Source organism: Hippoglossus stenolepis, chromosome 12, assembly GCF_022539355.2.
Source record: "Hippoglossus stenolepis isolate QCI-W04-F060 chromosome 12, HSTE1.2, whole genome shotgun sequence".
Lineage (NCBI taxonomy): Eukaryota > Metazoa > Chordata > Actinopteri > Pleuronectiformes > Pleuronectidae > Hippoglossus > Hippoglossus stenolepis.
In genome coordinates, this window is record NC_061494.1 from 960,763 (window position 1) to 984,070 (window position 23,308).

The following is a 23,308-nucleotide window of genomic DNA, read 5'->3' on the forward strand; positions in this document are numbered from 1 at the left end:
GTGTGTGTGTGTGTGTGATGACGGATCATTACTCCGGATCGTTCCGTCACTTTAACCCTGATGTCTTGACTGTGCGCGTCACGTTACTTCTCGTGTTGTGTGAAACAGGGGAATGCGTGCACACGTTGTTTAAACATGTGTCTCAGTCCTGTACGTGTCCTAATAACTTGTGATCAGTGCTGGTGTTTATTGTTAAAGTGTAAAGTGAGCGTAGGTCAGAGAACAAGTGAGGAGGAAACAGACTCCGACACATACAGGACGACCGGACTTTTAATGAGCGTCTGTTCTGATCCTGGAGCAGCGCTGGTTACAATTATGCGAGACAGGCGGCTGTCTTGACCGCAGCCTCTCAACCACGGCTTCCCTGCTCTGCTGCGTCCCGCCCACAGTCAGTATCTCATAATTATGAGATACTAAGTCATAATTATGAGATACTAAGTAACAATAATGAAATAATAAGTCATAATTATGAGATACTAAGTCATAATTATGAGATACTAAGTCATAATAATGAGATGCAGGATATTTATTTTCTTCATCCTAGTGGTGGAAGTGGGCTTTCATAGTTTCCTGATGTGTCGGTTATTATTCGTACAATCAGAGTCTTATCCACCAATAAAGAGCTTGGGAATTTAAACATTCAAGGGCCATATGACAGTACACTTTTGATAAGAAACAACAACAATGTTATGTTCCTTTGAAGAAATGTTCACGCCCTTATTCTGAATTCAGTTCAGTTCTCATATCCATCTATCCTCTATCAGTTGGTACATCTGACACAAATATTTCATCCTCGTCAATCCATTCTTTTATGTGTGTGGATTGGTTTCCAAACAAAACAAACTGATTGTTCCAAATTATTATTAGGAATGTAAAACCACTGACAGTTAGTTTTTGATCTTGAAAATTGGATTAATTGAATGAAAATCTAATGCCTTAAAGCTCTCTTTAGTGTGGCTTTAAATACATGTTTCATTTAACATACTCTGCTTTGTGTTTCCAATTGAAGTTAAATGGGAGAGAGTCAATGGATGCACATGTCTGAGTCAACATAAAGTGAGAATGCAGGCAATACCAAACTAGAAATGCCTTCTGCTTGTGGCTGTAGTACTCAAGGCTTCTCAGGTCTCACAGAGAAGTTCTTTAAAGCAGAAAAGTTCTATAAAAGTTCCAATATGACTGGTACTTGATATTCATTTTTTTACAAATAGTTATGATGTTGTTATGTTGAGAGTAGAGGGGATATGGAGGGTAGAGGTCTTATAGTGAGGCCTTTTTATGTGGGTACATAGAAACGAAATTGTGTTATGCATGAAAAAAATGAATACAGCTTTCCAATTTATACAGCTATTTTCACCTTAGTATTTCCACTTTCTATTTCCAATGTCTTGCCTCATTGTTTATTAGATACAGAAGACTCCTGAACTAAAACATCCTAACCTTTGGTTAATGGATATCCTACAAAAGAACTCAAGGGGTTAGGGTTAGGGTTGAATGTTGTGGAATTATATTTCAGTGTCATTTGATTGAGAAGAGATTTGGTCTTTTCTTTTGAGTATTTTCATTTTCAGAGGGTGTGATTCACACTCCAGACCAGTTGGTGGTAGTGTAGCACCACTTTGTTGTTTGCCAGCTGCTGACCTGAACTTCAGTGAAGAAGCAGCAGCAGCAGCAGAAGTGGAGAATCATGGCAGAATCCTCAGAGACCAAAGTGCAGCTGGTTTACAAAGCCATCCGAGCTTTCCCAGACTTCCCGAAGAAAGGCATCCTGTTCAGGTGAGCGACTCGTCCCTGACATTCACGCCGTGTGTCACAGTCCTGTCCGCGGCTCCAGCTGCTGTGAGGCTCCCCGCCTGCCTCGCTCTCAGCCGAGTTTGAATTTGTTGGCACAAGGTCCGCTATGTAGAGATTTTCCAGTGCCTTTATCCTTGATTTCTCAGAGAACAATTCATGGATCTTGATTACAAAAACTATTCAGGCATGTCTAGGGGACATGTTTGTGCAAGTTGGTTCAGATGGTAAACACTGTTCAATATTCTTACAAGCTGAGTTTACGTAATTATTTACACTTTACTTTTTGTATGAGTTTACCAGGAGTCAAGTATCAAACTCCACAGTCGAACCACTTCAGCAGGTTTTAGAGAAGTGTGACATTTGCAGAGCTGCCCATAGGCTCAACAGCTTTGTCATAGAAAGATGACTCCCTCAGCTTTGTGTCATTGTATGTTAAATAATAGTGGTATTCATCTGCTCCACCTCCACTGATATTGTAAAGGAAACCCGATGACATCATTGTATGTTTGTAAGGACTGTAGCTGTGCTGCTGGAAGAATATGTTCATGTTAACAAACAACTCCCCAAGAAATGCATTACATTGATATCTATTTGATATGACTGGATGCTGATGTATGTTGTGTGTGTCCTGCAGAGACATCTGTCCCCTTCTGAAGGATCCAGCTGCTCTGACAGCAGTGACCGACCTGTTTGAAGAACACGTGAGGAACAATTACAAACAGGTTGACTTGATCGTAGGTAAGAAAACAAAGCAGTGCCTCTTTTAATATATTTAATATCATCGTACTTCATTTTTTACTGTTAAGTAGTAAGTAAAATAGCAAAAAACAAGCTTGTAGAATGGTAACAGCCCCTTAAAGAAAGTATCTCTCGACACGCCTTGAGAACGTAGTGCTGTTAATTATCCATATAAACCAAGTTGCTTGCACAACAGGTCAGCTTTCTTCTAATAATAGGCTTGGGCAAACTTACTTATTTTACTTAGTAACAACTGTATCATTTCAATCAGAAAAACCCAGTGATACTGTCAAATGGCCTGATCTGTTTACATGACATGTTTGACTGTGGCTCTATGATTTGAGGCTGGGGTAGTACAGTTTTATACAAGGACCCCTCTCAGGCCTGGCCTCTGCCCTAGTCTCTTATCTGGGGAGAAGAAGCACTACTGCCCTGCCCTTTACTGCTCCCCCTTGGTAATAGAAACTTTAGTTTGTGCTGAGCCTGCTAAAGAAGATATTGAATGTTTGCATCCCAATGGGCTTAACTAAATATGTATGCATTTGACATACTGTTAACTCAGCCTCGTCTCATGTGGCTAGTGCATACTTTTTGTAAGATATCTTGTTATACCAAGTGTACAGTCCATATTCACAAATCACAATTTGTCTTATAGGGCTTAACAAGGTGTGACATCCTCTTTAGGGACAACAAGTAAGCCTGAATTCTGGGAGTGCAGTGCTCTGGTGGAGTGATATGGTACTTGGAACTCTAGGAATTTCGTTAAAAATTCAGAATAAGCCCCAGGAGCACGGTAAACTACAGCAAATATGATTGGCTGTTGGTATTTCTTGGATGGGTGTGGAAGACTAAGAACAAGACTTTCAAATGAGTTGTAGCTTAGTTTAGGTTTAGGATTGATTGACAGACTGGAGTTAAAAATAGCAGCAACTCCACCTCCTCGACCAAAGTCTCGGGGAACATGTGAATTTACATGACTGGGGGGAGTAGATTCATTTAGGCTGACATATTCATCGAGATGCAGCCACGTCTCAGTGAGGGACAATAAATCTATTTTTTGATCTGAGACTAGTTCATTTACTAAAATAGCCTTTGATGATAATGATCTTATGTTTAAGAGTCCACATTTAAATGTCTTTGTTGCAGAGGTTGTGTTAATATTTATTAGTTTTTTGTTTGGAATTCTCCCTCTGTTAATGTTTGACTTCAATAATTTAATGGAACAGAGGGCGGACACAGTTTCTATGGGGTTGTGTGCCTGATCCAGAGGGAGCGCAGAGAAGTGTGTAGCTCTGCGTCCCGGTCCCAACTCTGGGTTGTCATTTTGGGTTTATAAACTGAGTTATGTTCCTAGATAAGAGAGCTGCTCCATCCCAAGTGGGATGTACGCCGTCTCTCCTAACAAGACCAGTTTTCCTCCCAAAAGTTTGCCCATTGTCTACAAAGCCCACACGTTTGCAGGACACCACCTTGAACAGACAGCGGTTTACCATCATATACACGTGTAGAGGAGGACCTTGCAATAGTTAACAAGCAGTATTAGTAAGAGAGAAAATATTTTGAATAGGTCTGACTCTGCTTTGGTGCTGTCACCTGCCTTTCCTCTTTGTTTTAAGTGGTGATTTTCAGTCTGAGTATGCAACTGCAATGTCCTGTTAAAACAGAGTGTAGTGGATGCTCACTGGAGTCTGTAGCTGCTGGTTACAGACGTTATTACCCAGTCTGACACTCCACTGGCCTGACACTTTTGGGCTTGGTTTACTAGCAGAGCAAGAGGTTGTCCTGCTGCAGCACTGGACAAACCAGGCTGTGTTGCTACAATGCACTCTCTGCTCTCCTGCAGACAGATGGGCCCACTGCCCCAAAGGTGGAGTCATGTAACCCCCTATGTGTCTTCAATCCACACAGTCATGTCTGTCCTTCATTTTCATATTTATTACCTTCACAAAGGAGAATATGTTTGTTTGTTTGTCTGTCTCTTAGTTTGCAGGATTAAGCAAATGTCCTGGAGGGATTGCCACAAAACTTAGTTGAAAAATGTGATATAGGTTATGAAAGAAAATACATTTGGGTGCAGATGCAGATAAGGGGGCGGATGTAGGATATTACGTTTTGTTAAATTTTCGTTCATTTCTCAGACAATAATTCATAGATCTTGATGGAAAAAAATCAAGCCTGTTTAGGGAACTGACATTTATGAGTTTTTGAGATGTTGTGCAGTTAGTGAATCTTAATGTGGTTTCATAAAGAGACTGTTGGGCCATGGCAGTGGCTTTGTTTGAGAGGAGGATTATGCAAAAACTATGCAACCGATATCTTGGAAAGACAAGCAGCAGCAGCTTGTACTCTTTCATGTACTTTGAGTATTTTCTATTGGATTTATCACTGGGTCTGTTTGCTCTGTAGAAGTGACTTCATTCAAAACCTCCTGAACATCTGGATCAGTTAAAAGACCCATGTTCGTTACAAATGACATATTGTGCCTTTAAGTGGCCCAGATGTTATGAAGACCAAAAGAGATGATATTAAAGGGGACATAGCATGCAAATTCCACTTTGTTAGTGCTTCTACAGGTTAATGTGGGTATCTGGCATGTCTACCAACCCAAAAACTCTGGGGAAAAAACACTCGCGCGTTTTGTTATAGTTCCTCTAAGTCAGAAACGTCATGCTTGAGCGACTTGATTGAGCTTCCTGGGTTTTGTGTCGTAACAAGGCACTGGAAGTCTCCCTACATGGTCTTGGCCCCCACCTCATCCCCGTCGCCGTCGCGCCCCGTCACGCGCCCCCCCGCGGGTTTACACCGGACGCAGCGAGGCTGCGAGGCAGCGCAGCGCCGTTCCCAAGCACGCAGCCTGGCTGTTCACACGGGACGAGCATTTCTCCGCTGGTCAGCCCGCGATTCACTCACATGTGGCATTTGTCTGGATCGGTGGGACTGGGAGGCTGCAGCAGCTGCTCGGGAGCGACCGCCGCTCTCCCATGCGTGAGCTGAAATTTGTGTCAGCGCCACACAGCCAGCAGTGTGGAAGACTTCCACGGTGTTCAGCACTACTGTAACACTGGCACAAACACAAACCCCCACTGTACGCCGGGTTAACACCGGACGCGGAGGCGCCGCTGCAAGGCAGCGCAGCGCCGTTCTCAGCAGCCGCCTGGCTGTTCACACGGGACTCGCATTTCTCCGCGTGGTCAGCCCCATAGACTGTATATATAAGGTCAGCCCGCGATTCTGCTTTCTCCGCTTGTTGTTGTACCCGTTGAATGTCGGGGTTGGGGTAAATGATGGTCTTCATAGCCCCCTCTCTTTCTCTCTCTGTCTGTCTGCTTGTGTGCTTGTAGTGGATGGGCAGAGAGGGGACATTTAATTATGTGATTGGGAAAATTAAAACTCCAGGACAACAGAAGGGGAATACAAAGTATGGGATGCATATTTGATAATTTATATCATATAAAATATGTAATTTATATCGTTTAAAATCATGGGGGGAGAGGGGGGAGGGGGGAGCTGGCTCATTAGCATTTAAAGGAACAGGCACTCAAAACAGGTCACTCTGTGGAGGGCTGTTTTATACAGGGTAAAAAGGAGCTGTTTGAAATTATCCTTGTGGTATTTTGACCAAAGTATGTTACAGACATTTCATTAAGACCCCAAGGAACCATATCAACTTGTGGTAAAATGGGCATGCTATGTCCCCTTTAATAGAAGGTTGTCCCATTGGGATGTTATTTCCTCTGCTTTCTGCTCAGAACATGAGCAATGCAGCCCACCCCTACTGCTCTACCCAGCTCCACCAGTATTACAGACTGGGAAAATGTATGGAAATATGCCGTGAAATCCTCTAAATGTGTAAGACATGTCAGGAACATCAATGATATCAACATCAACAATTTCAGTACAAATAATTTTAAGGAATGACTGAATGAATAAATGATTTTGTTAATGTTACAATACTCCTGTACTGGTACAGCAACTGCTGCTTTGTCTATTAGGGGTGCTACTGAAAGGAAGTGGTCTAAATGTCCATCAGATATCATTTTAAAGAATAGCACTTATCACTGGATGCAGGATTGAGCTACAACATTGCAATACTAAAGGAAATATATCAGTGACGGAGTGGTTTGAGGAAATGGCGAAAATCTCCTCCTGTGAAAGACTGTTACAAGCTAGCCCTTCCTTTTAATTTGAGGTATGAGTTAAGCCTACATCTACATGCATACATAGGTATATGTGTGTGTGTATATTTATATATATTCATTTAACCCTCGGTTTCTGTTGTAGAGCCTCAGTCCTTAGGTCCTCAGGCTGAAAATCAATAAAAAGAAAATTATAAAAGGTTACAATACTGCACCTGGAAGATCCAATATAAGTCAGCTCTATTCCAAAAAGTGTCACACTGACAAAGCAGATTTGTGAAGTTTATTTTATTGAAAGGTATCTGTATATTTATTATGTATACTACCTAACTATATCTTCTCCAGATGTGTCTTTCTAATGGACCTTTGTCTGGTGCCACCTTTCTTTTGTGTGTGTGTGTGTGTGTGTGTGTGTGTGTGTGTGTGTGTGTGTGTGTGTGTGTGTGTGTGTGTGTGTGTGTGTGTGTGTGTGTGTGTGTGTGTGTGTGTGTGTGTGTGTGTGTGTGTGTGTGTGTGTGTGTGTGTGTGCAGGTTTAGATGCACGTGGTTTCCTGTTTGGGCCTCTGCTCGCCCAGCGGCTGGGTGTTGGCTTCGTCCTGATCAGAAAGACAGGCAAACTGCCCGGAGCCACTGCATCTGTGGCGTATGATTTGGAGTATGGCAAGGTAAAGAACACAACACACATTCTAAGGATTTAGTTTAAAGGGGACATATCATGCAAATTCCACTTTGTTAGTGCTTCTACACATTAATGTGGGTATCTGGCATGTCTACCAACCCAAAAACTCTGGGAAAAAAACACTTGCGCGTTTTGTTATAGTTCCTCTAAGTCAGAAACGTCATGCTTGAGTGACTGGAATGAGCTTCCTGTGTATTGTGTCGTAACAAGGAACTGGAAGTCTCCCTACATGGCCTTGGTACAATGTCCCCTTTAAGGTAATATCTTACTCTGTATTTTTGGACTGGCACTGTTCAGGCGCATCTTCTGTATGTGAGCCGTGCTCACAAAATTATCCTTCACTACATTTCAATGTCTACCTGTTGAAAATGTCACAAACATAAATATTTGCAACACTTCCTGTACCAGTTTCCAAGTGAAGTGGGTCGGCCGTTCATTATTCAGAGGGTCGGCGGTTCAATCCCAGTCTCCCCCGTTCTGCATGCTGAAGAGTCCTTGAGCAAGATACTGAACCACAAATTGCACATGATGGCTGTGCTGGTAGTGTGTGAGTGATGTGATAGAAAGGGCTGCACATTAATGCACTGTATGAATTGTGAATGGCAAAAATGTACTGCAGAAAATACAGACCTTCTATTTACCATTTAAAAAACCTTCTAGTATTTCTATTGACTTTATCCATCCATTTGTTTTAACAAGATTTGTATTGTTATTGTAGGACAGGGACGATTCATGGCGTCATAGCATAGTGTCCAGGCATTTAGTTGAGTACATAGGGCTACTTTTATTTGAGGAAATACAGTAGTCATACCAGAAACCCACGTAGCAATTCTGCTGCAGACACACTTTCCTATGTGAACAGACGCCCATGAATGCAGCAGCTTTAAGCAATGCAGCTGTCATGCACTGCACACACGGGTGTGGCCCTTAAAAGCCTGCTTTCTGCTGACTGGCTGTGTGGCTGTGTACCCAGAGCATGTATGCTCCGCATCAGCCTCTTACAGCTGTGGAGCCTCTGAGAGCAAACTGTGAAGTGACTAATAACAAAACATAATTGATTGTAAATTGACTCTTCTCACATCCATGTGTACATTTTCAAACCTGAATCTGTTATGAGTGTGAGAGTAGTTACATCCACAGCAAGAATTATTACATATATTATCTGCTTATTGTGTCACATAACTGTGAATTTAATCTTTCAATCACAATTCACGGGTAATATGTTTTTATATATGCCCCTGTTAGTAGTGTGAAATGCAGTAAAATGCAGACTGAAGTGGAAAACATCAGCTGTCAGGAAAAACAAAAGATCACTTTGCCAGTTAAATGTTATTCTGCACCACAGGTTATGTCGGCTGGAGCAGTAACAGTAGTAAGCCTCAAGCAGACTGAATGAGCTGTGATTTGAGAGGAGGACTGTATGAAGAGCAGGTTTGACATTATTATTGTGTTTGATATGGAAAGCGGACATTGTGATACAGCAAAAAGTCTCATGAAACAGAGAAAGAAGATTTATTGATGCACACTACACACAACAGATTTTGACAACATATAAGTAGATATAATTGTGACTTTAATTTAGAAATTACTAGTTCTTTTGGCTAGTTCTTTTCCATATGCTCTATCCTCACAGTGTGTTCTCCCCAGCCTCAGTACTAAGTGGAGCCTCCTTTTGCTGTGAACACTTAAGTACTGACAATTGTCTTTATTGAAATCTTTGCCCATCTTCTTGTTCAAAGGGTTTCATGGCTGTAACTGCTTTCTTCAAATCCCACCGAAGAGTTTTTATGGGCTTTAAATCCAGAGACAGTGGACCCCTCCAGGACATTCCTGAAATGATTCCTTAACCAAGCTATGGTTCACTTGAAAGTGCTTGGGATCATCTGCTTCCTGGAGAATACAGTGATTACCAATGAGTATCACATAACATTCCTCTGTAAAATGGCTTGATATTACTGTGAATCCATGATGCCAGTGAGTGTTTTACACCTACACAGGGTTTTCTTTATGTTTTCCTGATGAGATGGCTAATTTTGGGCTCTGTCACATAGCCAGGCAGGTTTGTTTTAAACTTCAGTACAATGCTTCCAATGGTGTTTCTAGGACAGGTCAAGGTCTTGGAAATCTTCGTATAACCATTGGCTTTTTGAGATGATTAAAAAATATCTCCGCTGAGCTTTTGTGACAGCTCCTGAGCCTTTACCATGGCTCCAACACAACACCCACATCTCCGGCTAGTGTTCATATAAACGCATCACAACTGAAGCAATTTTAGTCCTTCTCGAGTTACCAACAGGTGAACCACGTTTTAATCCAACATAAGGTGAAGCAGGTTTTAAAATGAGCAATATTATAAAGAGGTTGAATAACTAACATGGCAGTTTTAACAGTGTTCAATATGTTCAATATTTCTTAAGGTTGAAGGCAATCAATCAATCAATCAATCAATCAATCAATCAATCAATTTGTCTCATAGGGCTTTAACAAGGTGTGACATCCTCTGCCCTTAACCCTCAACAAGAGTCAGGAAAAACTACCAAAAAAAACTTTTATGTGTGTATATATAAGACTGAAAGGTCCCCTTTAAAGTCACAATGCCAATTACATTTTAAAGTTTAGTACTCCTCACTTGCATCCCTGTATATTATTATTATTATTATTATTATTATTATTGTTATTATTGTTATAAGACCTTGAACATTCCTCCTACTGGAGCCATGGAGGAGAAATTTGCTGTAAATGAGGAAGGACAACTTAAGGCATGAAAATCTGGCATCAAGCATTAACAACTGTTTCATCACCGTGTCCTAAAACCACTCAGCATTGTGTCTGTGCTGTTGAATCGTTCCTTCAGTGTGTTGCTGCTTCACCACATTTTTCTGAAAGTTGAACTTGTGTTCCTCCAGGCAGAGGTAGAGGTCCAGGAGGATGCAGTGGCTCCAGGACAGAAGGTTCTGCTCATTGATGACCTTCTTGCAACTGGAGGTATTATTTATTATTATTTCTACAAACTAAACACAAAACTGTGAGAATGGATGAACATTGGCCTGAAATTATCTGGAGGGACTGTATGTTAAAGTCTGGTACCACAGACATTTTTCTGAAACTTTTTCTGTCAGCCCCCTGGTAAAATGTCTACAAACTGTCCAAAAAGGTTGGCGTGTTGATGACTATTCTACCACGCAAAAGATGCAAAACTGAAAAAAAACTAAAAGAATATAAATATCACAGGATGAAAAAGTGGAGCTATACATTTGTACACTGACAAAGACGTCAACTTGGAAAGACAACGAGATTAGAGAGTCTCTGGTGAGAAGGGCCGACGCCTGTGTCATTGTGGGCTACACAAAAACACTGAGCTTTCCACAGCTTACATTTATATGTAAGGTTCTGGAAATGTTTCTGTTGTTGTGAACACGTCTGACCAGACGCAGATTACTGCTCTGCAGGAGAGAGGTGAAGAAATGGAACATTGCAGCTACAGGTAGATTCTCCAGAGAGCAGCAACAATGATGTTGAGTGAGCTGGAGTTTATCAAGGAGAAGAAGAAGCTTGTATTTAAGGTCAGTGTAGTTTATGCAGTTTGCCATGTGCATTTTCAGATATTGAGGGATTCCTTTGACATTGATGTCATTAAAAAAAGGACACCTTGACTTTTGGATGATTTTTTCAGACATCCAGTTCATATAGTTATTTCCTGATTCTTCTTTCTTATGACAGAGGTATCAACCATCTGTAAATTAAAGGTAAATAATAATTTATTAAATTACATATTTAGCGATTTCGGGAAAACAACAGCACAGAGATTAAATCATTTGCACAGAGATGGGAAGTTGAAAAGTTCAAGAGCAATGGGAAGTAGCTAAAATAGTATTGCTAAAGACACTGGTATTATGGACAAATCGAACACATTCATGATAGGAAGAAGAAATATAAGAAGACTGAAGGGGGACATACATAACGTGTGTTGAGCAGGTTCAAGGGGCATCACACTAAATAAATGGTTGAAAAAATGGTAAAGAAACTCCAGCTAACTCTTTGCTTTAGAGAAATGAAGCCCTTAAAGTGAATGTTCACATCATTCTCATCTGTAAATATTTAATTTTCATTTAATTGTGAAGTTATTAATGGCAACTGATTTATTGAGCCCTTAGTCCGATGATCCCACTTTACACCATCATCTGAGAGACGCCTACATATTGTGAATTTTATAATGCTGTTGCTTTTACCCAGTTCAGTCTCCCTTCAATTTAAAGACAAAGCAGTGTGAAATAAAGTTCAATCTACCGAGCAGCAGTAGGAACTCTAATGTGTTGATGAGAGTTGTGTGGGGGAGAATTGAAGTGTGTTTTTTAACAATAGGTTCATGCTGAAGATGGACACCAGAATGTTTTCCCTCCCACTTTCAGCCTGATCAGTGTTTTAGGATCATGGAAGCACATTGGCTGAGTGATGTCAAGTCATTTAAAACGCTGTTTGTTTTTATTTCTGTGTGTGTCACAGGGACAATGTATGCAGCCATTCAGCTGATGAGGAAGCAGGAGGCTGATGTTGTGGGCTGCATGGTGGTCATCGAGCTCAAAGAGCTCAACGGCATTGACAAGCTCAAACCTCACAGTGTGTTCTCCGTGGTTCAGTACTGAGGACACTTCAGCTGCCGCACTGGAAACAGGACAGACATGGTTTTACAACCAGTAGGTGACTGTGTCTGATCTGATCTGCAGTTCACTTATATTTTTAGAGTTTTTACTTCGAACATTTATGGTTTTCTATTTTCGTCAGAGATATAACATGCATGCTTTGGGGATGACGAAGGGGACAAGGAGACAATTTGGTTTCCATGGTTCCTTCAGGTGTCTTGGAATGTCTTCAATTTTCTGTTCCCCTCTGGGATCACGCCCTGTTCCCCCGTGTGCCAAAACTGGAAGAAGCTGTTATGGATGTAGGGATGGACTGATACAAAGGTATACCATTTACTGTGGCATATTAAATGACCACAGGTTAATGTTTGTGGATAATTTAAAGACTTTAAAGTCTTTACGTCTTAATGTTTGTGCACAGTGTGTATTTGCTGGACATATGAGTTCAGCTCTGATAATTATTCCAGTATATTTAATTATTTGATCACTTACTGGTGCTGAGAAAAATGGCCCATTTCAATTCAGGTAAAAGCTAAAGGAAAGTTAAGGGAATTTAAATCCATTGTTTGTCTCTCTACTGGTGCACCTCTCCTGTGTTCAGCTTTGTCCTTCTTTCTCTTTGTATCACAAATGGATTGATTCCATGACAGAATAAAATTAATAATGAAAAGCAAAGAAGTTGTAATGCTTACCCTGTATGTGCAAAGGTGAATGCAGTATTAGACTGACATGACAATGTCATTCCGGCCATACGATCATAAATTATTTTGAATCTAAACAAGCTTTGGCTTGTGTCTGTAGTATTGGATGCAGAGATACCCGGTAAAACTTGTTTATTAACTATGAATGGTGTCATTTTCTGACTTCATTGTGACTTCTTCATGACAACACTTGTACATATGATGGGGACTAATTTTCTGATCAATACCATCTTTAGAGCTTTACCAGCTTTGTCTCTTTTTTGCAGAGATTTGTTGTGGTTTGTCAATGTTTTTGGACCAGATTGTTTCTGACCATGAGCTTTAATAATATTCCCACCAAGTTCGGTGGCAATTCATCCATGCGTGGAACAGACACACACAGGCACAAACATGTGTGTATATATAAATATCTACACATTACAGAAACGAATCAAAAACAAATGAACAACTACTACAACAACAGAAATAACATGTTCTTTATCTCACAAATGAAACTGATTCAGAAGCAATAAAACACATTTCAATACACTTACAGATTTTGCTGCCAGTCTTACTCAGGTATGACCAGTACTTGATGTTGACTATGTGAAACTTAACCGACATCGTTCACTCAGTCAATTCGTTCATGCTGAATAATCGCTTGTGCTACTTCTTCCATGGTTCGGCTGTGGCTGAGGGGTAGAGCGGTCGTCCTCAAACCTGAAGGTCGGCAGTCGGCATGCCGAAGTGTCCTTGGGCAAGATGCTGAACCCTGAATTGCCCCTCATAGAACAAGAAAGTGCTGCTAATAGATTCACTGTATGAATGGGTGAATTTAAAACTGTACTGTAAAGAGCTTTGAGTGGTCATCAAGACTAGAAAAGCGCTATATAAATACAAAACCATCTACCATTTCTTATGTAACATGTTCGGCCCTCTGAATCTGGAACCAAAAACAAATAACGGTTAGTTTTTCGTAGTTTGGATTTTTTGCTCAGATCAAAAATAGGAAATTAAAAAACGTGTCAAGGGCCGAACTTGATTTTGATATTTAATTTGTATGATTTGTGTGACCCGGAAGTCAGTGTCTTCTTGTGTTGCACGAGATATACTTGCAACACATTCGCAGTGATTGAATCACTCTCGAATTGGACACCATGGCCGCACTGGAATTTAATAAAAGAGTTGATTGAAACTGGCAAGACGCATGCAGAGATTTCCAGCACGCTGCAGCAGATGCTCAGAAATGAGTGCCTCTGACCAATGTTGCGCAGGAGGTGAGAGCTGTGTCCTCTGTGCCACGAGCGCTCAGGCGCGACACTCGGGCCATTGTAGTGCACACGGAGCGCACACCAGGCAGCTGGTCCGCGCTGTATCTGGAGTGACAATGGCCGTCAGTGTCCTGGAAAGAGAGGGATTATGTTTGTTTCTGTCAATCCAAACTAACACGAGCAGAAAAAACCCGTCCTCTCCGTCTTCTTCCTTCCGTCTTCTTCCTTCCTTCTCCTCCTCCTCGCCACAAAAACATCCAAACTACGAAAAACATACGTATTTGTTTTTTTGTTCCAGATTAATAAATGAGTAACAAAATAATGACTTGTTTTTTAATTTTCAGATTTTGGTTTTATTGATTTATGTAGCGCTTCACAGTACAGTATATTTCCATTCACGCCCATTTTCTAGAGGGGCAATTTGGGGTTCAGTATCTTGCCCAAGGACACTTCAGCATGCAGATGGGGAAGACTGGGATCAAACTGCCGACCTTTTGGTTATAGGATGACCGCTCTAGCCTCCTGGACTATTATTCATGTTACTTAATGTCTTTTCATTAGACCCTATGTGTAACAGCTTTCTGTTATAAATGTTGAGCTCTGATGACATCACTCACATTATTGGTCATTTTCTCAGATATAACAGAGCTTCTTCTGAGGCCTCCAGTCTTACCATCTGCACAACAATGTTCATCACTTGGTGAATGGAAACGGTTGACCTCATTTCAAAGTTATTTTATGAATGGTTGTTGATGGTATTGATATTGGCAACTTCTGCATGTGTGATTAAAACAGATACAATTTGAATGTCAGTGAAATATTTCCTTTACATGAGCTGTAAACCTTGATGTAGTCAGAAGGGGGCAGCCAGGTGGAGTAGCACCATTAAGATACCTCAGAAGTAGGCCAGGGATTTAAAGTGGTGCTGCTTAGAGCCGCGATAACATTGGCCTGCGGTATCTGATCAAGTTCGTATGAAGCTGAGAGGGTATCTCAGGCTAATTTACTTCATGTCATACCAGAGGCAGAGGACTATTCCTTAATTCTTTAACACTGTGGAAAACCCAACTAAAAAGCCTAAGTTCAATGCACGCTGTAGGTGTTTAATCTTTGCACACTACTCAGTGGAGACTGGGCTAACTGGGTCTGTTTTTACACGTTTCAAGCTCCATCTTAAACCCCAGAAGAGTTATTTGTATTCCTGGTGAGAAGGGTAACAAAACACCAACAGTCCAGGCCACAGCAGCAGTTTAGCATTGGGCCAGTTAAATTATCTGCTGCTCTTAATTGGTCACATATTTTTGTCCCTTCCAAGATCCTATTGAATGCTGGCTCTGGTTTTCCGGTGATGTGATCGGCATCAACAGTGCCGATAAAGTAAAATTTACCATCACCCATGTAAACGTACCTGAAATATTAACAGAAATGAACCATCCAATCCAGATAACGAATGCAATTTTGCCTTTGTTTTACAGACTGTTCTATTTAATTAATTGCATTCATGAAAAATTATAGAAGACAGTACAACTTTGACAAATTGTATTGTTTAAACATTATCGAACAGCGATTTAAAAATGTAAACACTCAGTAGTTTGTTCTAGAAAACTGATCCCAACAAAGACTGGACACAGATCAGTGGGCATTGATATAACACTTTCATCAAGAAAAAAAAACAAAACAAAAAAACAGTGTGGTTAAAACAGCCTGTTTACGACACAGGAGCATATAGGGAATACAAAGACCACATCAGGTCTGTCCAGTGTGGCTCCAGGATAATGGGGAAGCACTGGTGTCTTCTGGGACAGACTGGAGGTACCATCAAAGAGTAGTCGGACTGTTTTTATACCAACAGCATAAAACAGGATTCAGCACAAAACATAACCTGTAAAATACTCTAGGAAAAATACCCTATGGCACTTGAAATTGTTTGCTCACAACACCTGAATGTTAAGTCTATCAGAGTCTCTCCTCCTCACTCAGTCTTCTGCTCAGTTGGTCCAGAACCACGCTGAGCTCCATGTTCTTGTTTAACTTCAGGTAGAAGTCCTTCCTGATTGGATGGATAGTCAGCCAATCAGCAGCAACTTCTGCCAGCAGACGAATATGCTTCTCCATTTCACCTGTTAATTAGAGAGGAGCAGCAGCAGCCAATCAGATGACAGTAATTTTTTCAGCAACTAATTTCCAACAACAACATTTTTATGAGCTACAGTTAAATCACATATCCAGCTTTACTGTTAGCTCCTTTGTTTGAACCCACCTGTGCTGAGAGCTGACCTGTAGCTGAGCACCATCCTGTTACAGGCCACTTCCATTATTAAAGCCGGTTTCTTGTCTGCAACGAAAACCGTCCGCAGAATCCTTGCCAGCTCCCTTAGCCGTGACATCATCACCAGACGCTCCTCCTGAGAAGCGTTTCGGGTCATGGTCGCTTGGAGTTTCTGGGACTCCTTTGCTCGAATCTAAAAACACCCAAAAAGAATTCAGACAAAGCAACAGTATGACAAACCACAACAAAGACTTCTGATATCATGTGGCAAAGGCTGGTTCAACCATTCTAATAATACCCCTAAAGCACAGCCAATTCCATCACAGTGGTAATAAATAAAAACCTGTTCCCCATGACAACTGGTCTACTCCTCCACCTACCCTGTCCAGCAGGGACTGAGACACTCCTTTCAGGGCAGTTGGGACCTGAGCTGCAGATGGAGCTGATGTCTGGGGGGGTGCTGGGTTTTGTGAAGGAGTGGGCTCTTTACTCTCTGCAGCTTTATCTTCTGTCTTTAGAGAGAGAGACACCAGAGCCTTCTCCATCTAAACACAGGACAAGAGAAAAATTCCATTTGACCCAGATAAAAAAAAGTGCTGAAAACCCCAGGTATTTTCTCCACCACTCAAAGAACCAAAATAGGCAAAATTACAACAGCTGTCATATGTCAACTTAAAGTAGACACAGTACCTTGGGTGTGATGAGTGAGCGGGCCTTGTCCAGCACCTCCTGAGCTGTGGCTAGTGTCTCGGTATGAGGAGGCTGAGGCAGAGAGCTCGTTTGGATGGCTGGGACAGTGTCCACATTAAAGCGAGGGTGCCAGCGGGTCAGTTTGTCTTCTGGGACAGACACTGGAGGTACCATCGAAGACAGGAACTCCTGCACACATCACAACATTTTCCCACGTGTCAGTGAGGACAGCCAACTTAGCTCTTACAACACAATTTTTACAACAAGACTTTGATGAGCCCGAATGAAAGCTGCAGTGGAGGAGCTGCTGACCTTGTGGTGCTGTTTGACAATGTCCACCAGATTCCAGTGGAAAATGCGTCTTCTCTCTAGGAGACGAGAGGCTGACAGGACAGGACGCGCTTTATTTTGATCTGAGAAAGACACACGCCCATATATATGAAAATGAACACAAGGGCAGGGACCTGCATTTAAATATGAGCTATGACTTAAAATAAATGAAACAATTGAACATAATATTGAGCAGGAGAAAGACTGAAAGCTGTGTCTAACCAGGGAGAATGACAGGCTCCACAGTGAGCTGGTAGCTGCTCTTCTTAATGCTGCTGTTGAAGGTCGGGATGTTCTTCTCTTGTCTGAATGTGTAGACTTCAGGAACCACTGTCTTTATCTGACCAACATGGCTCTCCTCAAACCTCCTAAAGAAGAAAGACAGAAGGCAAACATCAGTTTCTGAGTTTAAACAGCACTTTACTGCTCAAAGTGAGCGGCGTGTGTGGCATGGCCTCTGAATGGAAGACAATTAAGTGGAAAGACATAACTTTGTTTTAACAAGTTCTCTAAAATGGCTGAACAATGTAGTTTTTCTTCCCTGCCAGTTTCTAATTGCTCCAAAATCTCAGACATTTCCTTTGACAGACAACAGGACACAGAAACACCAGTGAAGTCAACAGGTATTTCAGGTGTAGACCCCACCTCGGCACAAAAAATAAAACTCATTTTTATTTGCCTCATGTGAATTGTGACTCACAGAGTTCACTGATTTTAAGTTAACAGAAACACTCATCAAGTACAACAAGACCATCTCTTTATCCTCCACCTACTTGTGCATCATGTCCTGAACTCCTTGTTTGACCTTGGCAAAGGTTGCCGTCTCACAGCGGTTGTGCAGCATGGCAACCACGGTGTCCATACTCCTGAACATATCAGCCAGCACCTTGTATTGGTACGGCAGGGTGAGGCCTGGGGGGGCTGCCTGAGCAAGGTTGTGGTACCGCTGGTACGCCGGCTGCTCAGCTCTGGAGGACGAGAGAGGCAAAAACACTTTGGTCTTGGATCTGGATTTAGACAGTAGAACTTAATATTAGAGAAGATGTACTGTGACATCGGCACAGTGAAAATTGGTATTGTTTGAAGGCTTTATCTTGCATGGTTGTATATGTGCTCACCTGTCCTGGGTTACTGTCTCACTCGGCTTGCTATCCTCTGCCTCTCTCTCCCCCTTTCTTCTCTGAGCTTTAGCTGCAAGCTGTTTGACTCGTGTAACAGTGAGCTTAATGGCCTTTGCATCAGAGATGGGGGGCGTGGAGGTTTTGGGGTCAGTGGGTTTCGTACAGCTGGGTGCTGGACCAGCTGGAGAAGAGGAAGTGGAAACTGAAGCCGTTCCGGTTATTTTCTCTGCATGTTTCTTAATCTTCTGAATGCGAGACTTGAGGGCAGCAATGTCTTCTTTACACAGAGCCTGGCAGAGAAAGAGGGTAATGACATGCTGATGAATTTATGACTGTAAGGATAATCATCTTGATAATCTTTCTATTGTTGCCAATCAATCCCTTGTACAGAGCCAAACCTGGAAGAAATGGATCCAACAACAAGTAATGTCCAAATATCGAAGTCTGATTTCCTTAGTGCCACAGAGACTCATTTTGTTCAAAAACAATTAGTTAGATGTCAATGTAGCTGTTTAGACTAACACATTGGGTTGATCGATAGTATGAAAAATACAGAACATGCAACATGTAATTTGAATTGCTTAAAATCAATAAGCTTCAAAATGTGAGGCAGTTGACATGTTCCCAGCATTGTTGGTGCATTGATATCTTGCTGCAGTAGAAAGAGATTAAGCAACACAAACGTGATCTGAAGTCAGGAGCTGAGTATTTTTCTGTAATTTAAAGGCTCAGTAACAAGACTGGTGCAGTTCTGTTTCTTGGCCTGTGTTAATGCTCCCAAGCTACTTGGAATGAACTCCAGAGATCCTCTGCACTTTCTCCAGAGGGGCTGTATGTGTGAACGCACATATCCGACTGAGAGCCCCCAGAGAGCAGACTCTGTTCGTCTGAACCCCTGGTATAAAGTCTGCAGAAGGTCTGGAGGAGCTGATGTGAGAACACAGCAGGAGATCCTCTGCAGGATTCACAACTGTTAGCATGCTGCCACACTACCCATTGACTGTTACAGAGAGCTGGTCGTCTGCACGGTTAATATTGTGACAACGATAAGATGAACAGTTTGCAGGATATGCATTCCACATACAGACAGATGTTAGTGGATTTAGAAGGTAGACGCATGTAGGTAGATACATGACGTATACACAAAAACAATCTGCCCAGTTCAAGCTCACTTGGCTTTTAAAGGGGATGGGAGATGGCACTCAGCTCTACTTGTGTTTCCCCCTGTCACCTGGCAACGCTTCCTTCAGTTTCTAATATAATGATATAGCATAACCACAAAATGGTGCAACAACACTCTGCTTGGCTCTCCTACAGCTCCACAGAGCACACTCATCAGTCCAAACAAACGTGATGTTACCTTGCTGGTCTGTCCCCCAGTGTTCCCACTGCTGACTGTGTGGTTCTCAGCACTGTGTTCTGACACAGGGGCTGCTGGAGACGAGGGCTGTGGGGTCACCTCACTGGTCAGGGGCTGAGCTGCCGTCTTGACATACACAACACACACACACAAAAGTAAGTAGGGCCTTTTGACAGATCTTCATTTACATAGACATTTAAATTATGAATAGTACAAATCATTGTATTGTGCCTGTCCATAATTACTACATCACTCACTGTGTAGGTTTGAAAATGAAGGTTTAGTAGGTGTACAGGTAACACGTACAGACACACCTCAGCCTAAACACATATTTATCAACACCTTTAACCTTGAAATGCATTAAACATTACAGAGGGTGTGGGATTCGTGCGTTCTTTCTACTTCATATAAAGTACACATTCACACAAGTACGTGAACTGTGTGCTTCGGCTGCCATCTTTGTGTTAATTCAACAATAAAGACAAGCCTCCAAAGAAACAGCAACGTGGGCTCAGACACGGAGGAGAGTCACAGGCTGAACTGGTTTTACCTGTGGTGAGTCCTGAGGCAGAACCAGCTTCTTCCTGGCCGTCCTCCTCTTGGGTCTCCCCGGGGCCGCAGCCTCTCGGCCGGCCCCTTCTTGTCGTTTCTTCTTGGCCGTGCTGTGATCGGCGGTGGCAGAAAACACCGCAGCCCCGAGGTCAAACTCTGCGTCGGCCGAGGTCCGCTTCGGTGTCCGGGGACTGGAGGGGGAACGGGTCGCCGCGTTGCTGCCGGCAGAGTCCTCATCGTTCGGCCCCGCTGCCTCTTCGATAAGTCGGACAAACTCTTCGTGGACAGAGGACGAACAGAGAAGAGCTTCTTTATTTTGCACAGCCCTTGTGCGTTTGCTGGTGACGCCGGTGTTGAGAGCACAGGAGCCGCGGCTGCGCGGCTTGGCTGCTTTCACCGGGCAAGCGGTGCCGCTCTTTCTCTGGGAGAAGAAGTCCGTGACCCGGGCCTGAGACATGCTGCTGCTGCCGCTACAGGAACAATAACAAACTGTGGAGCTCTGCTCTCAATGCAACCTGGAGGGATTTAAATACCGAGCATCAACAATAGCTCTAATAAACCGGAAATACCCACACTCCACAGGAAGGAGAAACGAAGTTTCGCGCGAAATCCTACAAGCCACGCCTCTTCCGGGACACATGTGAGCAGCAGGGTGGGTCGTGTTGATGAATGGATCAGTTATTTGTAGCAAGTTAAACATCAGTAAACATCTGTCCTTGTGTTGGTTTGATTATTTCTCATTGATTTATCTTGAATAGTGCTAAAGATATATATATATATATATATATATAGAGATATAGATTCAATAGCACACTACATCAGAGCCACTGTGGTTAGAAAAGAACTACAGTAAGCTACTGGACTGTTCAATGAATGCATAATACATGCATCATTCCCACAGTATACTATGCATAGTAACAATATGACAGGCGACGGGCTGACGTCCACAGGTGAAAGTGAGGCATGATGGACAGTGTAATAAATGAGCCGTGTGTGTAGTTGAAAGGGATTCGTCTGTTCACTGTACACTGAGGAGGAGGATTCACCAACTTTTTTACATCAGGCTTGAAAATGACGGTATTTGCTTCTCTTAAAAACTGGGTCACAGCCCCTTCATACTCTCTGTTAACAGTCATTGTGTGATTATAGAGAGCGTTATAGAGCCCTATAATCTAAACTGGTAATTTTGAAGAATCACAGAATATTATAGAGAGTTGACTAACTCTAGCAAAGCATGACATTGTTCTAAAGCTAAGGAGGTGAAAACATGCATGAAGGGCAACAGCCTGGGCCCTGAAAGCACATTAGAAACTCTTCAATTCAGCCTCTGTAACTGAGAATATGTGATCAATTGCTGATATGACATTTCACTTAATCTAAATTTCACTCAAAATCTTACAGAGCATTTAATCAGCTTTAAGTAACTCAAAACTCAGTACAGAAGGAACATATTAGCTGTGTTACAATTTAACATGACATTTAAAATGAATGTTATCCTGGTCCAACAGCTATAGGTTGAAAGTGAATGGCCCAAAAGAAGGACCTGATTAATCCTTTTTGACGATCCTCACCTTCCGTCACAGGTTGTGATCAATGGCTAAGCTCAGGAATACTGCAGGTATCTCTCCAGGGACAACAAGCTGTCAACAAGCTATTATGTTTTTTATATTCCTTTCATTGCAACACACTCAGTTTTCTACTGTTGTGTCCTTGGCCGCGCCTTATTTACATATGCCTGGATTGATGTCGGAAAATAATGTGTCCTTTGTGGGCAGAAGAAAGGGTTGATTTATTTTACATATTATTTCATGACAAAGGATATGAGCAAATTATCATACATTGATACACCCAGCCAACATTAGTTTGATCGTAGTCAGATAGATTAACTGGAACACCAACAACAAGTTCCTCATTAACACAGAAATATGCCCATTCTAATCAGTACTCAATGATAATCATCACTTCAACTGTAACTCCCTCAGGTTTCCTCCTGCTCTGGAAGATTAGTCGCCGGGGCAACATTATACAGTGTGTGTGAGAGTATGAAAGGATTCAAATGTCTTCACCATTTTCTGATGGCTAATATGAACATATTTAAAATATAAAAGAAATGTGTTGACTCCCTCCTTTAACTTTCCAACCATCACCTCCACAAGCTCAGGCGCCATGTTTTACAGAGTTTCTTTGTCCACTAGGGGACGTCACTGAAACACATAATGCAATTTCTCGTGGTGCCAGGTAGTGTGGATTTACCGGGGTCCTAGACCCCTTTCTAGTACCAATTCTGACTGAAGGGGTCTTGTCACAGATGTCAGTCTTTAAACAAGCAGAGGTTATTTGAGATTAATACCAAAACAACAGCAGCAGTGAAGTCTAGTCGCATATGGTTGCCTGCAGTGAGCAGCTGACTGACTGACTGACTGACTGTGAGCAGCAGCAGGGAGGTGACTCTCTCAGAGCTGCTCGCTGGAGAATAGCTCCTCTATGAACGCCCTTCACACTCTCTTGCCTGTGAATCACATTTTCCACCTACAACACACTGGGCCCCTCTCAGGGAACACACGCACTGAAGTTTTCTCCCTCACAGTTCTAGAGAGGAGCGGCTCGGTCAGTTCAGAGACACTCACCACACCGACACAATGGAATAATGGAAACTTTGGTCCTCTGAAGTTTTTTTTTGTCTTTTTTACGAGACACCATGAGCGCACATCGACATCATGGCACATTCATTCTTTTGTCACATTTAATCAACAAGCCTGAATGGAGCCGATTGAGTCAGCTGACGTGATCGCTGGTAGATATTGATGTGTGCTTGATGATCGCTGGAGAGTATTCGTCCCTCTGATATGGATCTCCAGGTGATTGTGTGGCTCTTCTACTGCTTCCTGGTGCCCATCGCGCTGTTAACAGGTAACTTACCAACCCTCTTTGATTCCTTGAAACTTAAAACTGTTGGTACGAGCATGTGACTGAACAAAGTTTCACTTCGGCCAACTCCCATCTACACCGAGGCGATGTGTGCACGTCGTGAACGCACTGGGTGGTAAC

The 23,308-nt window shown here is 42.3% G+C and overlaps 3 protein-coding genes across 3 annotated transcripts in view; 2 read left to right on the forward strand and 1 right to left on the reverse strand.

The window, feature by feature from the left end:
- Positions 1 to 1,619: 1,619 nt before the first annotated feature.
- aprt (adenine phosphoribosyltransferase) lies at positions 1,620 to 12,768 on the forward strand. Its single transcript, XM_035173076.1, has 5 exons — positions 1,620 to 1,776; positions 2,429 to 2,532; positions 7,200 to 7,333; positions 10,254 to 10,332; positions 11,851 to 12,768. The coding sequence occupies exons 1-5, from the start codon at positions 1,688 to 1,690 to the stop codon at positions 11,988 to 11,990; spliced, it is 546 nt and encodes a 181-aa protein (XP_035028967.1). The 5' UTR covers positions 1,620 to 1,687; the 3' UTR covers positions 11,991 to 12,768.
- A 2,694-nt stretch (positions 12,769 to 15,462) lies between these two features.
- Positions 15,463 to 20,999, reverse strand: cdt1 (chromatin licensing and DNA replication factor 1). The gene is made up of 10 exons (XM_035172833.2): positions 20,259 to 20,999; positions 19,709 to 19,834; positions 18,346 to 18,638; positions 18,001 to 18,195; positions 17,450 to 17,595; positions 17,210 to 17,310; positions 16,898 to 17,086; positions 16,588 to 16,752; positions 16,199 to 16,400; positions 15,463 to 16,058 (listed from the first exon to the last, which is right to left on the reverse strand). The coding sequence occupies exons 1-10, from the start codon at positions 20,715 to 20,717 to the stop codon at positions 15,895 to 15,897; spliced, it is 2,040 nt and encodes a 679-aa protein (XP_035028724.1). The 5' UTR covers positions 20,718 to 20,999; the 3' UTR covers positions 15,463 to 15,894.
- A 1,359-nt stretch (positions 21,000 to 22,358) lies between these two features.
- The window catches only part of piezo1 (piezo-type mechanosensitive ion channel component 1), a 77,648-nt gene continuing 76,698 nt past the window's right edge, over positions 22,359 to 23,308 (forward strand). Inside the window, exon 1 of the mRNA XM_035172832.2 lies at positions 22,359 to 23,170. Within this exon, the coding sequence (XP_035028723.1) occupies positions 23,107 to 23,170 (64 nt within the window). The 5' untranslated portion in view covers positions 22,359 to 23,106. The remainder of the gene's footprint in view (positions 23,171 to 23,308) is intronic.